Consider the following 18,547-nt stretch of genomic DNA (forward strand, 5'->3'; position numbering starts at 1 on the left):
AAAAGGACAATAAACCTATTGGGAAAAAAGAAGAAGGAAAATAAAAGTAAATATACAGTAGTACACAGGAGTGTTGTAGCGTCAACAACATGAGATCAGAACTTACAACCTAAATTTTAAATAAATTTCCTTAAAGCATTAAATAAGGTTCTAATGCTTTATACATTTTTTTAATTACTGACACTTTTAAGAGATACTGAATGACAAATGGCAACTAAACATACTAAAATATATTTACAGTGTGGTCAGTACTGTGAAATATTCTATTAATTAACCTTTTACTTAAAGTATTTTTTCAATAAAATACTTACAGATTATACACGACAGAAGCCTCTTCAAAACGGAACTGACGTTTTGGGTTGGGTGACGTTGACAGCGCACCATGGCAACTCTCTTATGCGCTTGCTTCAGTGTCCAGACCTGGTTCAGACCGAAGCAGCAGTGCAGTCGGAGATTGCGCGCGGTCAGATCTTACAAGCGGAGATTTGCAAACTACAGCATTTCTCTGTGCTGGACACATGCAGGATATTATCACAGCGTAACTGAATATTCGTCGTGTCGTTTGAGCGCTTCTTTATTTTAGATTAAAAAAAAAAACATTTGCTTTACGGGTGAAAAGTTGAGATTCACAGCACGAGCGAGATGATTGAATCCATTGAAGTTACAGGTAAATCTGTCAGTTTACGCTAATGTTACAATACAATGTTTTTCAATGAATTTCAAAATGACCTACTGCTTTAGGGAACTGAAGTGCATTTAATTAAAATGTAATTCCTTAGAATGAACACCGGTTACTTAAAAACTAATTTCAATAAAGACTCTGAAAATAAAAATTTGTTCTGAGAAATTGAATATGCCATGCTGTTTATCACTTTTTTGTATCTAATGCACTGACATTCATGTTTTTGTTAAGTGTGGTCAAATGTGCTTTTCAATTTCACTTATGCATGCTACATCAGCCAATGAAGCCCCACAGATCTAAACATACACAGACAGTTTTGCTTCTTGGCTAGCTTAGCTCTCTGATGCTGAGGCGGTGGTCCTTCTACTTCAGTGCACCTGTCAGCTGTTCTCTGATGAAGCGTGGGATCATTTTGCAGAGGCATGTGCCATTGTGTGCCACAGAGTTGCTTGACGTAACTGATGTATCCTTAGTCTGTCCTCCTGAGATGATAGAGTAACAAACAGTTTAAACACTAACATTTAATGATTTAGCAGATGCTTTTATCCAAAGCAACAAATGAAAGCCCGCAGGAATTATTGAATGCAGGCAGGGCAGGATTATCCAGCAGTACCTGTCATGTTGAATGGGAAATAATTTTTGTTTTGTGTTGTAATAGGATTAACCTGGTCTATGAATTCAACTCAAGGCTGATTTATACTTCTGCGTCGAACCCACCCGTAGCTACGTTGTAGCCTATGGCATAGCCTGACGTGCACCTCTCCAAAAATGTAACACCGCGTCAATTCTACGCGGACAACAAGCGCTGTGATTGGTCTGCTAGAACCCCTCCCTCAGGGGTTACACATGCTCCCTCTCCATGTGGAATTGCACCTTGTTGTGGACAACGACGCAGAAGTATAAATACAAACTGACGCGTAGAGGCTACGGCACAGGTCCGACGCATAAGTATAAATCAGCCTTCACTAGACAGTGAAAGAGCTGCTTTCAACAAGCTTAATTTCATTATGCTGTTCGGATCTGTTTCTCGTCTTTTGTTGAAGTCAAGGGTAAATGGGCAAAGGAGATTTTATTTCCAGGGAAATGGAGACAACACTGAACTAACAATGGCGCTACTGGTCTCAAATTCAAGAGTAGATTCAAGATTCAAGAAGAGCTTAATTTCCTTTACTTGAAATTCCACCTGGTGTTCTCTGCTCTCCCCTCATAATATATTTCACAGTACAAGAGGCTGCGTTACTGTGAATATAATAACAGCTAAACCTTTGTTAGGCACAACTAAGATTCACAATATAGTAGTTTTGTAGTACTGAAAAAGACCAGAGTTCTCTATTAGCCCACACCACAGGAAGTCAACAATCCTCCTCAGATCACTTTACTTAGGAAGCATCACTTCCATGGATGCCATGATTGACAAAGAGATTGAGAATAGGCTGGCAAAGGCCAACAGCGCATTCGGCAGACTGTACAAAAAGCACCTGAAGAAGAATACAAAGATTAGTGTGCTGTCTCCACATCATCCACCCTTTCTATTTTTTTATTTTTCATTTACAAATACCGAAATCTTCGAAAGGTGAACGTCTCCAGCATCAAGGCCATGCTGCTGAAGATGTAGCTGTGCTGCTGGGTAGGTCAAATCTCCAGGATGGAGGACTATCGCCTACCCAAGATCGTGCTCTACAATGAACTTGCTATTGGTCATCGCAACAAAGAAGCACCAATGAGGAGGTTTAAAAACTCTTTGAAGAAAGCCCTTGGTGAGTGTCAAATTGACAACCACCAATGGTCTCAGTTAGCCTCTTATCAGGTAACCTGGAGACATACCATTCATCAGGCTGTCAACTGCTTTAAGTCAGTCTTGAAGACAAATGGAGCTTTTGGAAAAATCATTTCACTGCAACACTGAACTACAGTTTTTCTATTGTAGCCTCTGTGGCTGGATGTGCTTGCTGGATGTGCTTGTCCAACAGTGTTGTCCAATTTTAGACCAGTCTCTCATCTGCCATTTCTGTCAAAGGTTTTGCAAAAAGTTGTTTTTATACAGTTACAAGCCTTTTTGCAACAGAACTCGGTGCTTGAAAAATTTCAATCTGGTTTCAGATCACGTCACAGCAGTGAGTCTGCACTGCTGAGAGTACTTAATGATATTGCCTTGTCTGTAGATGCCGGAAATCCTGCTGTTTTAGTGCTTTTGGACCTCACAGCAGCGTTTGATACGGTGGACCATGCAGTCATGCTCTCTCGCCTTAATTATTGTGTAGGCATTCGAGGTGCGGCACTTCAATGGTTTAGCTCCTATTTGGCAAATAGGAGTTTCTCTGTCATGATTAGGGACTGGTCCTCGTCAGCTGCTCCTCTCTCTTGTGGGGTACCCCAGGGCTCAATTCTTGGCCCAATCCTTTTTTCTTTAGGCTATATGTTGTCTTTAGGGGATATTATAGGAAAGTATAACCTGTCTTTTCACTGTTATGCAGATGATTTGCAAATTTATTTGCCTATGAAACCGAATGACAGTATCCCACTAGACTCCCTACATGGTTGTATTAATGATATTAAGTTGTGGATCATCTTCAGTAATTCAGGCACCCCAAACAATCCAGCTGTCAGTTTGGGAGTTCTGGCTTCATACCTTAAACCAGCTGTCAGAAATTTGGGGGTTACTTTGTATTGCAATATGAAATTTGACAAGCAAATCTGCAATTTGTTAAAATGAGCTTTTTCCAGCTTCGCCTCCTGGCTAAAGTTAAGCTTTTCCTTAACAGACATGATTTAGAAATGGCGATTCATGCTTTTATTAGTTCAAGGTTGGATTACTGTAATGCTCTTTATGTTGGTTTGAATCAAACCTCCATCTTACGTCTTCAACTTGTGCAAAATGCTGCTGCTCGGTTTTTAACAAATACAGTACATTTAGGCGGGCACACATCACTCCCGTCCTCTACACCTTACATTGGCTCCCTGTGCGTGTTAGAATCGATTTTAAGATTTGATTGTTTGTTTTTAAGGCCCTAAATGGACTGGTCCTGGAGTATTTATCCGAGATTTTAACCCTGCGTGAACACAGCAGATCGTTGCGGTCTTCAAACCAACTGGTTTTAGAAGTCCCAAGGTCAAGATATAAACGATGGCGTGATCAGGCTTTTGCAGTTGTTGCCCCGAGACTATGAAACAAGTTACCACCTGATATTCGCACAATTACAGATGTAGGCTAACCCTTTTTAGGTCTAAAGTTGGCTTTTAATACGCAGTAGTGGTGTGACATTGTCCTGTGTCTGTTCTATGCAACTTTTTTTGATTTTACTGTTTTATATGTTTATTCTTTGTATGGTATGATATGTTGTCTTTATTTTTAATCTTTTATGTGAAGCACTTTGGATACCTGATGGTTGTTGTAAAGCGCTATATAAATAAATGTTGATTGATTGATTGATTGTCTCGCATTGGCCTTGTCATACACAAACACAGACAAAACCCTCCCTAATTCTTCGTTTGCAAAGTAAAGCCATATAGTACTCGAGACCTGGGGCCTTGTTTCTAAAATGTTGCTTAGAAACCGTCCATTTAATCTTGCATTAATTTCTGAAATGTGCGTACGAGTGATTCAGAGAACGAATGTACGCACAAAAAATGTGATGCCAGATATGAAATGTATAAATCGTAATATGAATGGTTTCAGATCGCCACCTTGTAATCGCCACCTAATTAATGTCATTAACATATAAAAGGGAAACAGTCAATGTCCAAATCCTTTAGAATCGCGAGCGGCAAAAATTGCTTAGATTTCCAAATACTTACAGTACTCTCTGCTACAAGGAAAAGTGCGTAAGTCTGCATAGACCCTGGCGTGGCTCTAAGCAGTTTTCCACGTCAAACACTGTTTTTATAAATGTGAACGTTTGCGTGGATTTTAGCGTACTCTGTTCAAATCTCTGTGTATGCACTTTTTATAAATGAGGCCCCAGATTTCCATGGTCTTGGTCTTGTAATGGACACTGAAGTATTTGGACTTGGTCGTGACCCTCTTCTGTTCTCGGACTTGACTCGGAAACATTTCTCTTATGGTCACAGACTTTACTCGGACAAGACCAGATAGTTACAAGATAGTTATTTAAATGGTTTCTAGAAAATAAAAAAGAAGCATGACCCACATATGTTTGTTTCTTCAAGACATAGTCCTGTTATGCCTCATTTTCAAAGAGCCACTAGAGAATTGAGTAGACTATAATATTCCATCTTGTGATATTTCCTTCCAGAACTGCTCCATTGGCCGGGGATGGAAACATCTAAGAGTTGTGTCCTGAGCCCCTTGGAGAAGCCTGTGAGCCCCAGTCAGCTGCGTCTGGAGCACATATCCTCTGGCATTCTAAAGGACCTGTTTAACACGACCACCAGCAGCTACAACACACTGCTGCAGAAAGAGTCAGATGCTCAGGAGAGCCCTAAAAGCTCATCTTACAAGTTCCCGAAAAGAGTCTCCACGGCAACGCATCGCGACAGATCCCTGCCGACCCTTGCACCTCTCACAATGAGTGGGCTGGCTTTTGGTTGCAGAGACACCAGGCACGCTCAGTCTGTTTTCTCCTGTTTCTCCACCAACAGTTCCAAGCAAACAAACAGCATCACTGTGATGGGCAGTGCCATCCGTCTGTCCCCTTGCCCCATCCCCAGGCCCAAAAACAGCTGCCCAGCCGGCACAAAACTCCCGCAGCTTTCCAGAATGCTCTCTACTGCACGTGATGGAGAGAACTCAATCAAGAAGCTGTGCATCCTCACTGCCATAAAGCCATCCAACGTGGAGAAGGAGAAGGCCAGGTTTTTCAAATCAGACTTTAAATACAACCCTCAGTTTGAGTACAGCAATCCTCTGCCTCCACAAGTACTAGCAAAGCACAACAACGCTGCAGACCGCTTCCTCACACAGGTAAGTGCCCATACTCTCATAAATATCATATTAAGTATCTTTTTCATATTAATGAAGACATTTTTGTTTACTGTAACCTGTGGTATTCATCATAATATAGTCACAAACATATGTACAATTTCGTGTGAGGATGTTCCCCATGCAAATTCCGCATTTCAGGTTCAAGTCGGTCACACAAATTTGCTGTGTTGACCAACAATGCTTAAAGAGGGACTTCTGTGTGAGTTTTGCCTATTGCATCACTACACAATGGACCTTTTTTGTCAACAACATTTTGTTGAGATTTGAATAATGTGACCGCACCTTTATATACAACAAAGGCGTGTCCAATGCCTCAAGGGGTCAATAGCATTTTCTTCAATTGTTTTTCTTCTGTCTTGACCAGCAAGAATGCAAATCATACTTGAAACGTGACATGTGAAAATCGTGTGAGATCATGCTAACTAGAAGTGTACTACTATCTACTAAAAGTATAGACTTCACTTGTGATGATAAAGTGCATTGTTTGGTACGAATGCATTTCATATATTTTTTACTTATTGCATTTTCGATTTTTGCACACGTTTGCATTTGCATGTAAGCGTTAACATCTAGCTAATTTCATTACCCTACAATTCATAATCAGTTGACTAAGATTCATTCATTTAATCATTGCCACTTTTTACAACTGATAAAGTCATTGGAGAACCATCCCAACCTCATAATCTTCCATTGTGCAAGGGGTTGTGGGCAATACTAGATGGAAAATAATGAATAGTTGCAAACTTCAAAAATAAACAAATAGTAATGTGAATAAATTTAAGGCCCCAATAAACTCAAGACGAATTACTTTTTTGATCTTAGCTTAGAGGAAAAATAGAATTGAAATACTTCACATCCCGACACCGCCCACGCTGCTGGGAGCGGCGTTTAGATAAATATGTAAATATGTGCTGCGCACTTTCCTCTCAATAACAACATAAGCACACAACAATACAGCGACAATGACAATGTCAGCGGAAGAAAACAGCAGTTAAGAAAGCATCTGATCATAGCGATGTGGATATATTTGCATGAACTCTGCAATTTGGCACTCCAGATAAGTCATAAAGTTTATTTATCACTTTATACAATGTATTTCTTTAAAGTAAGCAGCATTACAGTATTAAAATTAAAATAAAAAACAGTGTTGCTTTCAATGAGAATTTCAACTATAAAGCAGCTCTTTAATATGTTCATGTTTCTCAACGAACTGAGAAATAAACCCGATAAGATTTTCACAAAGAAGACTGAGCCTTGACTTAGCTATTACGTAATCGCCACTGACCAGTGGTAGTTAAAAGGCGTTTACCAGCTGGAGCTAACTTTTCTGGAAAGTTCACTTTGGCTAAACATACTTCGGTTTGGCCTGATTTTTTTAAATAACGTCACACTAGTTTTTTTCAATTTTATTTGAAGTATAACAGGGCCTTTAGTATCCTTTCTCAGAGTCGTGTGAGGTGGTATGCACTAATGCTACTCTATTTAAGATGGATATTATGCAAATTGTGATGCAACCTATAAGTAATGCTATTTTGTCAAATGGCTTTATTGTCATTTATTGCTCGCTTTGCTTTAAAGGGATGCCCATTTTCCTCAAGTTGGTATGATTCTTTAGGGTCTTCATGTAAAGTTTGTAACATACTTTGGTTAAAATTCCTCAATGGTTGTGTAATACAACACCCTTTTTACCTCCTCAAAAACAGCTCTCATCACTGCGACCCGTGCATGTCTCTTTAAATGATAATGAGCAACTGCTCACCCCACCCCTCTCCTCCATGGGGTGTGTTGACACAAGACACATAAAATGATGCCTTGGTGGACAGTATACAAATGGCTGAGGGCGTAAATATGTTAATACAGGAAATATGCTAATACTGGACAGTCCATCGGCGGTTGTGGGTGGAGCGCATGAGCAATATGACATCATATTGCTCAGAAAATCCAAACGGCTTGATTATTGAGAGTGTTTAGACATTTCGAGGATTAAAAAAAAGGAATCCATACATTTTTTTTCATTGTATGGTGGTTGTGTCCACACACTGCAAAGACACATTTATATGCAAACCATATAAAAGTGAATTTTGCATCCGATGACCCCTTTAAGAAGTATTTGGGAGAGAATTAGCAGATGTACATAAGGACTCTGCCATGTTTGTCTGAGATCTCTGAGCTGACCTCGTCTTAACTTGGTTAAAGTGCTGTAGAGTGCCAGAAGTCACAGCAAATCTGACGTCAAGGTCTTTATTTCACTCTCTCCCACGATCTGCTGCATTTAGCACTTGCATTCATTCCCCCTCATCCGTTTATGCTGGTATCTTCTGTAAGGTTTTGTGCTACTCTTATTCACATCCCGCAAGGTCATAGTCCTATAAATAGGATTAAATGGAATTACTCTTGGAAAGAAACTTTCTGACTCTTTAGTTCTGTACTATAAACCTGGATCCAGCAGCTCAAAAGCAACGTGTTACCAACAACACAATCAGACTAATAAACCTCTTTGAATGATAAAGAGTTAATTAATTCAATTTAATTCAGTTTTCCGCTAGTTATTAACACAGCCATCACTACACTGAGAGGGGAGTTTGGAAAGGGGTTACAGAGCACTTTGTATAGGGAGTAGTCTGATACCAAATTAGTGTTCCTGGCTCAACCGGCTGCAAAAGCTGATAACAACCACATATCAAGTTATATGTTACCAACAGGTTAAATAATGTTTAAAAGAAAGAATATAAGTGGCTTTATTAATGCTCTATGTGCTGGAGCAGAGTCATTTCAGACCATTATATTGATTGTCTCAGAGTGCTGAGCTCACTGTGGATCCCCCTCAGGCTGATCCTGACGGATCACAAATCAGTTCTCATAAATCCACACTCAGCACCAAAAGTCCCAAACTGTGGCCTAGTTATTTACTGAGGTCTATACATTCATGACATAACAATTTAGAATAATTTTGAGTTATGCTTCTGCAAGCCTGTTTTATTTCACTTATGCAGACAGTGTTTCATCCCAAAGCACAAACAGCTGAGTCCCAAATATCAGTCCAACTATAATTCTGAAAGCTAAAAATGGAATTCAAAAAAGAAACCTGAGATTACTAGGCTCACTTAGGATACAAAAGTTGATCTTAATATTTCGACCTTTGTTACTATGGTTATTGAAAAATGGATACTAAAATATAAATATTCTAAAATATCAGTAGTTTCATAACCTTGAACACAAGACTGTCTAACTCATTGGTTCTCAACCTTTTTGACTCAAAGCCCCCCCATCCAACACAATATTCATAGGCCCCCTCTATATACAGATATTTCTGAAATCTATTCTATTCTAAATCTATCAATTTTTTTCATGATACATCAAATTAATTAACATGGATAATTTTATATATTAAATTAATATTAAATGAACTACAATTCTTTCTGTGGTTCTAGAAGTTATGTTCTGTATCCCAGAACTGTATATTTTTCATTGAAAACAATAGTTATTGAGGGTAAATAAAAATCAATATTATTTCAGTTTACATCTTGATTTTATGCATTCATACTTTAACCGTATTTTAATTTAGATTAAAGTTATATTTATTTAAAATTCATTCATTTAAATACTTTTATGGCATCTTGCGGCCCCTTGTAAGTTTGCTAAGGCCCCTTAGTGGGTCCCAGCCCCCTGCTTCCTAAGGCAACATTTGATCCTATCATATAAATATACATTAATTAATGATATACAAATTAAATATATTTATGCTGCTGACATTTTCTTTTCAAAATAATAATCTGAAGTTTCGTAAAATTAATAATTTACATTAGAATCACTTCTCAAAATGATAAGTGGGTACCTATTTTTTAACAGAATGACCTCTAGCATAGACAAGGAACCATTTAAATCATCACTGAAGCCTTGCTTTGCTGTATTTCTCTTTGTACTAAAATCTTCTATAAGTTCTCTCCTATTGCCCATGACTGAGTGCTTGCTGATGTCTCAGGCTGTGAGGATCATGGAGTTGGCCCTACAGAAGTACGGCTCCTATGAGAAGTTTGAGCAGGCTACAGGAGGAAACCTCCTCACCAAGAGCCGCATCTGGTACCACGTCAAGAAATACATGGAGAAGGAAGGATGCATAGGAGAGGTGAGAGAGTGAGGTAATTAGAAAGAAACGCTAAGATGGATATTCAGTTTGTTAACTGCACTTTTAATTTAACCCCAAAAAGTGTACTAACCTCAAAAATTCGAGAAAAATACAAAACAATTTACACTAATGTTCAAAAGCCTGGGGTCAGTAAGTTGTTTTTGAAATAAGTTCTTATGTTCACCATTTGATCAAAATACAGTTAAAACAGTAAAACTGTAAAATATTATTACAATTTAAAATAACTTCATGATCCTATATAAATCATTCTAATATGCCGATTTGTTGCTCAAAACAGTTGAAAACAGTTACTATTATATTTTTGTGGAATTTTTTCAAGATTCTTTGATGAATAAAAAAGTTCAAAAGGACAGAATGTATTGAAAGAAATCTTTTTAAGTGCATTTAAAGTGTCTTTACTGACGCTTTTAATCAATTTAATGCATCCTTGCTGAATAAAAGTATCAATTTCCTTCAAAAAACAAATCTTAGTGACCCTTAATATTCTGAACGGTAGTTTATTGATTTTCTCTCTCTCATCTTTATGAAGTTTAAATCTAGAAATGTCTCTCTCTGTAGATTGTGGTTCATCTTACTGATGACCTCCTGTCCAGAGCGTCTATGACTGTGGTGAACAGCAGACCTACTCTCACCATTAACATCTCTACTGCTAGAGAGCAGTGGCTGGAGGGGATGCTGAGGCATGAAATCGGTGTGTGTTTGTGTGTAAGAGCATCTGATAGCCAGTTGAGGCTCATATTAAATAACCGAATAGAATAGTAAGACCCATTCAAGACTTTCATGATCCACCAGCTCCACTCTCTTGTGTTCTGTACTTTGGATCATGTCACGGTCACCCCATGAAAATCAGCCATCTGTGTCGGCAACAGCTTGTGTTCCTGCTGTCAGGGACTATTACACCCAGAGCGTATCAGAGCTCAGTGTCAGGAACACAGTAATTACACTCCCACGCTGTGTGTTCTCTCTCTCCTTCACTTTCTCTGCACACAATTGGGTTTGAGTGCTGGAGACACCCCAGGGGTTAGCACTGTTTATAATGTTTTTGTAAAGAAATTTTCAGTTAGTCACAAGAGTCACTTGTGAAAAATTGTGATTAATTGAATAAAATATGCACTTGTAGTGTACTTAAAAAATATTAAAAGTATACTTAAGAACTTTACTTGTAGATAATATGATATTGTTGAAATAAAAGACCACTTAAAGGGTTACCCATTTCGCCCAGTTCACCCATTTCATTGACTCACCCTCAAGTTGTTCCAAACCTGTATACGTTTTTTTTCTTCTGCTCAACACAAAAGAAGATCATTTAAAGAATATGCATAACCAAATGGACCCCATTGACTTCTGTAGCATGGGGGGGGGGGGGGAAATACTAGTCAGTGAGGTCCATCACCTACAAACATTCTTCAAAATATCTTCTTTTGTGTACAGCAGAAGAAAGACATTCATACAGGTTTGGAACAACTTGAGGGCGAGTAAATGATGACATAATTTGTGTGAACTATCCCTTTAAGTGTGCTTAAGGAGAGTTCACTTTCTTGACTGTTTCTTAACACACTTATGTACACTTTAAAAAAAAAAGTCAAATTAAAAGTTTTATTTTTAAAGATTATTCAAACAGAATTATTTTAAAGGTACTTTAAAGTTCACACAACACATATATATATATAGAAGTAATATATGCTTAATTGTTAAAAGCGCTATATAAATGAAAGTGATTTGACTTGACTTAAGTGCAAACTAAATGTATTTTTTCAGACTCTTAATTACATGTTTATAGCAATTCATTAATTGTGTATTAAATTGTATTACAGTTTAAATTTGTATTACATCCAATAAGCTGACCTTAAAAGTTTTTTGACCCACTTAAGTAGAACTTATAAATAATCTTTATTTGTAATTTCATATATTGTCTTTGAAATATAGTTAAAGTGTACTGCCGAATGTAATAATATTCATCAAATGTAATAATAATCAAAATGCATGTATGAATAACACACTACAATTATAGTCAAGTATTTTACATGTGCTTAGTAAGTCAACACATCCAAATAAGTGTACTTCTTTAAAGCGCGACAAAAGATTTTTAAAACGTTATTTAAAATGTACTTTATAGTTATACTTTTAATTTGACATTATTACAAAGTGCACATTTTTTAAGTCTAAATATGTGTGTTAAGAAAGTCATGAAAATGAGTACCCTCACGTGGACTTTTACTTCATTAATATATTATCTGCAAGTATACTTTGTTAAAAATATACTTTTAAGATTTGAAGTACACTACAAGTGCACATTTAATACAATTAAGCACATTTATTTCTCACAAGGGTATATGACAATGAGCTTAATCTAGGGTCTTGGTAACTATTAATAGTTATTATAAAACTTAATTTTGATCTTCATTTGATCTTTAATTTTGATAAAGTTCCAGATTGTTCTGATTTGATTGGTAAAGTAAACCTATCTACATCTTTGGCTCAGGTACGCACTACTTCCGTGGCATCAACAACAGTCACCAGCCGTGGAGCAGCGGCGGGGGCAGAAAGAAACATGGTCTGCGTCCCATCAACCCCACGGAGGAGGGTCTGGCAAGTATCCACAGTGTGCTCTTCCGCAAGGACCCCACCCTGTGGCGCGCCGCCCTGCTCTACTACACCGTCTACCAGGCAAGCCGCATGTCCTTCTCACAGCTGTTTCACAACCTGGGCCGATTCGTCCACGACGCCAACACACGATGGGACTACTGCGTCAGAGCCAAACGAGGACAGACGGACACGGCACTTCCAGGTGCTACATCCTGATTCTCAGTAATATGACGTCTCACAGAACTATCATTGTTCTTATTAATGTTAATAATAAAATATGTTTGCTATTAAGGTTGTTTCAGTAAGGACCAGGTTTATCTAGATGGGATCCTGAAGATCCTCAGACACAGAGACAAGATTGACTTCCAGTTGCTAATGGCTCTGGGAAAGGTTAGTTTAAAGTCAACATTCAAAACTAACCTTTAATTATTCAGATGAACAGTGTTTTTCACACTCTTTATTCAGAACGCACAAAATCGAATGATTTGTGTGCGTGTGTGGTTGTGCAGGTGTCCTATGAGGATGTGGAGCGTCTGAAGGGTTTGGCTCTGATGGAGCATGTGCGGATCCCTCACTTCCTGCAGGATCAAGCGCGCTACACGGAGCAGCTTCATAAAATCATGGAGGTCAACCAGTTAACCGATGAAGAGCTGTGCGCGCTTATTCCTGAACATGTGACCTCCGGCATGGACGGTTGTGTTCTTAGATAGAACAAAGATGGTGTGTTAACGGGTGAATCTAACGAAACCTGTCTAGGTAATATTTCACTTTTTTTTAAACTAAAGAAAGAAAGACAATTAAATATTTTTTATTTTTTATTTGTTTTCATGACAATTAAGGCCCTTTCCAACCTCCAATTCTTGTAATTTCCATATCCCAATTAGCGTAAATGTACAAAAATCTCATTCTGATTACTGTAAAGATTAATTATTACAAAATGTAAAAAAATATATATACGTATATGTCAAAATTACATTGTTGCAAAGATACAATGAAAAAAAATTGACTTAACTTTCTCTCAAAAAGAAAAATTTATTTTTTTCTATTTAATTGATTTTAGGGTGAAATGTGACCCTGACATGTTTTCGTGAGTTTCATTCTGAGGAGGATTGGAAAATAAAGTGATCAGTCTATATAAGGGTCTATAGAGCTGTGTTTGTTTTTCTCTGGTCGATTTTAGCCAGTGAAGAGCATTAAGACCCTTCTGAAGGTTCTCAGTCGGGACATGTGTGCTCTCCTTTGAGGGGATATTGAAAAGAGAGGCCAAATTACATCACTTAAAAATTGCCAAATACTGTATATGTTTATATGTACTACAAGTTCCTTAAACTGTTAATTTCCTGAGTTCTAAACTGCTTGTGTGATATAAATGTTTATATCTTTCTGATGGCATGTGTTGACAATATAACTTATAATCAAATGTTAACAATAATCAAAAATTTGATGATTACAAATCTGGGTGCCAAGATGTTAACCTTTGTTTTAAAGTGTCCTCTGTGGAAGCATACAATCCTACTGTATGTGTCCTAAATGTCACATACTAAATATATTGTATATGAATAAGTTCTCACTAGCGCAGCTGCTCTACCTTGACTGTTTTGTTGACCTTTGACCTTGCTCTCTTCCTGCCATTTTCCTATAGATCATAAAGCACTATAGCAGTTGCCTATAAAACGCTTTATAGCCAATGATAACTTCCTCTCAATATGATCTTACTATATTTAAATTAATAAAACAAATGTACTCATTCAGAATGCCCTGCTCAAATGTGCACTTTAAAGCATGTCAAAGAGTGGGTATTTGTTTGGGGTCGTGGGAAGTAGATTCAGTTTGTTCTTTCTACTTTGTGACTTTCTGATTGTCTATGATCATTCTTTACTTGTAAATCATCTGTTTAATGTGCATCATACTGCATGTGACCATAGGACATTCGATCATTAATTACAGGATGTAATATTGCCAAAGAATGGTCATTGTTTACAAGTGAGCAATGATCAATTTCCATTCCCACAATGCCCTCTCAAACACACTGTAAGTGATCTTTTGGCAAACTCTTTCCACAGGTGTCTTGTTCTCGCATGTCTTTGTAAGCAGATCCTGCGGATTGACAACTAACGAGGACAGACAAAGGGTTTGTTTTCAGCTGCGCTTCACAACCGACACACACACACACACACACACACACACACACACACACACACACACACACACACACACACACACACACACACACACACACACACGTCAAGGCTCATTATTTTCTCTGAAGTTTTAGCTTTCACACTTCCTGCAGTCTGTGGGATTAAACTGGGATTGTGGGTAATCATGTGGACATTCATGCTCATGATATATGAACATATAAACATTTTAATGTTGAAATGCAATATGTTTTTACTGGGATTTAAAAGAACTTGATGATGGTGTGTGGAAATCTGAGGCTTATATTTATCTGCCACTGCTGTTCTGCATAATCACATAACAATGAGACTTAAATCATCCTGTCCTTGTTATATCAGCACAAATTAATATTGTATAAACATGCAAATCACAGGCATTCAAAACACACTGACAGGCAATCTATTCATTTAAAATAGAGATGTAAATAAATTAAGAATTTTACAAATTTACAATTAAAGTTATTTAATTCATGTTTAAAACATTAAGATTTAAATACTACATTAATAAATCACATTTTATTTTGACAGCTTCTTTTTATCCATTTGCCATTCAGTTATGAAATGCCAGTTTAGGCAGTAAAGGTAAGTGGCCACTAGAGGACACACACTGGACAGAATCACTGCCCTGCGAGAAACAAAACCCCATAAATGTTTTATGGCCATTTAAAGCAGGATAGCTGCTGATCTATATGTCCTGATCGTGCAATAAATATTCAGACATGCCCTAAGCACATTTTAAATTGAAATTAAATTATTTTAAATATTTTCTAATAGTTTCCTTGTGTAAAATTCAAATTACTTGTACACTTGTAGTTTTTAATTATACTTTTAACAAATATTTGTTATCATTGTTTTGTCTTTATAACTATAAAACAGGATAGCTGTTGATCAATGTTATCTTTGTGTGTAGATAGATAGATATATAGATCTCATGAAATCAATTTTTTTTTTATCAACAGATTTTTAGATCTGTTGGTGTTTGGCCATAGAAACCAGTCCTTTTGAAGGCCCAGTAATGTCTGACAACCTCATATGTTGATTATGAGGACTGAATATGTAACGGAATTTGTTTTTTGTATGAGAGCAGAGAATTGTCTTGAAACTCTCCCAAACAACTTGTGGTGATATTTTTTTATTTAGGCTTTCTTACCCCACAATATTTTCCGAATATCTGTGATCCTTGGAGAGTCTTTGGCTGCTGAAACTATCCTCCTCACCGTGCATTAATACAATATAGACACACGTCCTTTAACATGCAGATTCATAACATTTTCCATTGATTGTAACTTCTAAATTATTGCCCTGATGGTGGAAATGGGAATTTTCAATACTTTAGCGATTTTCTTTACTGCCACTTTTTGTGAATCTCAACAATCTTTTGCTGCACATCAGAACTATTATTCTCTGGTTTTACCTTTTTGTGATGGATAATTAAGGGAATTTGGTCTTTGGGTTTCCTGTGAAACAAGTAGTCAAGGCTGGACATTTTCATGTTCCTAGTGTGCTTAAAATTGCAAATGTGAAGGGGAATATACTTGTTAATATTAGAATGACAACACGTTGTTTAAATAAAACAAGGGCTTGCATTTTACATGCTTTACAACACTAAATAAACTCTGCTGCTTCTCACTGAGTGTGTAAAGTTCACTGACCATGTGTGTCAGACAGGTGAATGTTTGCTAGATAAATAGCGGAAGTCTAAAAGCAGATAGACAGAAGTATGACAGAGGACTTTAATCTTTAGGCAATTTTTCAACTTCTACATGCTTCTACTTTTGTTTTTTGCTAAACCCTATGAAGTGAGTCATGATGTGACCAATGTGAGTGAATTCACCACTGTAAAGAGGAAAGAGATATGATGACAACCAGTAGGCTACTTATTCTATTAAAAGGAGACGCATTCATTTTACACAACTCCATTAGCCTCCAACAAGACACAAATACATTGACCAGAAGCTTGATGCGGGAGAACCAATGAGGTTCATTCTTGTGTGTTACCAGTGGCGTACCGTGGGGTTTCAGTCAGGGGCTTCAGTTACGATCTCCCCTAAAATTCAATTTGCTGATAACACACGTCAGTCAATCGGCAGCTTCAACGGAAGGATAGCTATACTACTAGTGCTGGTCCACGGAGCTGCGTTTAGATGACATATGGAAAATCCAGCTCAGCCTCACAAAAAATAACCATATTCTTTCTGGAAATATAATTATAAATGTAAAAAGACAGTGAGTGAATTTACACACGTTCAGACACACATTTAATTTAATTATGAAAAAAAAATATTTTTGATTTTTACCGAGAATGCCCTGCTTTCCCTGGCTGCCCACCAGTGTGTTAAACGGCACATTTGAGCTTCCGCAAGAACCAATGTGGTTTGTTCTCGTGTGTTACGCGGCATGTTTGAGCTTCCGCGAGAGGTTTATTCTCGTGTTACGCAGCATGTTTGAGCTTCCGCGAGAGGTTTGCTCTCGTGTGTTACGCAGCCCTTTTGAGCTTCCGCGAGAGGTTTGGTCTCGTGTGTTACACAGCATGTTTGAGCTTCCGCGAGAGGTCTGTTCTCGTGTGTTACGCGGCATTTTTGAGCTTCCGCGAGAGGTTTGTTCTCGTGTTACGCATTATGTTCGAGCTTCCGCGAGAGGTTTGTTCTCATGTGTTACACGGCATGTTTGAGCTTCCTCGAGAGGTTTGTTCTCGTGTGTTACGCAGCATGTTCGAGCTTCCACGAGAGGTTTGGTCTCGTGTGTTACACAGCATGTTTGAGCTTCCACGAGAGGTTTGTTCTCGTGTGTTACGCAGCATGTTCGAGCTTCCGCGAGAGGTTTGGTCTCGTGTGTTACACAGCATGTTTGAGCTTCCGCGAGAGGTCTGTTCTCGTGTGTTACGCGGCATTTTTGAGCTTCCGCGAGAGGTTTGTTCTCGTGTTACGCATTATGTTCGAGCTTCCGCGAGAGGTTTGTTCTCATGTGTTACACGGCATGTTTGAGCTTCCTCGAGAGGTTTGTTCTCGTGTGTTACGCAGCATGTTCGAGCTTCCACGAGAGGTTTGTTCTCATGTTACGCAGCATGTTTAAGCTTCCACGAGAGGTTTGTTCTCGTGTGTTACGCAGCATGTTCGAGCTTCCGCGAGAGGTATGTTCTCGTGTGTTACGCAGTATGTTCGAGCTTCCGCGAGAGGTTTGTTCTCGTGTTACGCAGCAAGTTTTGTTCTTCCGCGAGAGGTTTATTCTCGTGTTACACAGCATGTTTGAGCTTCCGCGAGAGGTTTGTTCTCGTGTTACACAGCATGTTTGAGCTTCCGCGAGAGGTTTGTTCTCGTGTGTTACACAGCATGTTTGAGCTTCCGCGAGAGGTTTTTCTCGTGTGTTACGCGGCATGTTTGAGCTTCCGCGCGAGGTTTGTTCTCGTGTTACCCATCATGTTCGAGCTTCCGCGAGAGGTTTGTTCTCATGTTACACGGCATGTTTGAGCTTCCGCGAGAGGTTTGTTCTTGTGTGTTATGCAGCATGTTTGAGCTTCCGCGAGAGGTTTGTTCTCGTGTGTTATGCAGCATGTTTGAGCTTCCGCGAGAGGTTTGTTCTCGTGTGTTACGCAGCATGTTCGAGCTTCCGCGAGAGGTTTGTTCTCGTGTGTTATGCAGCATGTTAAAGCTTCCGCGAGAGGTTTGTTCTCGTGTGTTACGCAGCATGTTCGAGCTTCCGCGAGAGGTTTGTTCTCGTGTGTTATGCAGCATGTTTGAGCTTCCGTGAGAGGTTTGTTCTCGTGTTACACAGCATGTTTGAGCTTCCACGAGAGGTTTGTTCTCGTGTGTTACGCAGCATGTTCGAGCTTCCGCGAGAGGTTTGTTCTCGTATGTTACGCAGCATGTTCGAGCTTCCGCGAGAGGTTTGTTCTCGTGTGTTATGCAGCATGTTCGAGCTTCCGCGAGAGGTTTGTTCTCGTGTGTTACGCAGCATGTTCGAGCTTCCGCGAGAGGTTTGTTCTCGTGTGTTACGCAGCATGTTCGAGCTTCCGC

At 38.6% G+C, this 18,547-nt stretch overlaps 1 protein-coding gene across 1 annotated transcript; it reads left to right on the plus strand.

Annotated features, from left to right (window-relative positions):
* Positions 1-398: 398 nt before the first annotated feature.
* matcap2 (microtubule associated tyrosine carboxypeptidase 2) lies at positions 399-14,111 on the plus strand. Its single transcript, XM_077196540.1, has 7 exons — positions 399-667; positions 4,936-5,603; positions 9,607-9,750; positions 10,330-10,462; positions 12,254-12,559; positions 12,650-12,747; positions 12,867-14,111. Exons 1-7 carry the CDS (start codon positions 643-645, stop codon positions 13,065-13,067), a joined length of 1,575 nt encoding a protein of 524 aa, XP_077052655.1. The 5' UTR covers positions 399-642; the 3' UTR covers positions 13,068-14,111.
* Positions 14,112-18,547: the final 4,436 nt, after the last annotated feature.

Source organism: Siphateles boraxobius, unplaced genomic scaffold (genome assembly GCF_051911475.1).
Source record: "Siphateles boraxobius isolate OS27281-9 unplaced genomic scaffold, OSU_SipBor_1 35, whole genome shotgun sequence".
NCBI lineage: Eukaryota > Metazoa > Chordata > Actinopteri > Cypriniformes > Leuciscidae > Siphateles > Siphateles boraxobius.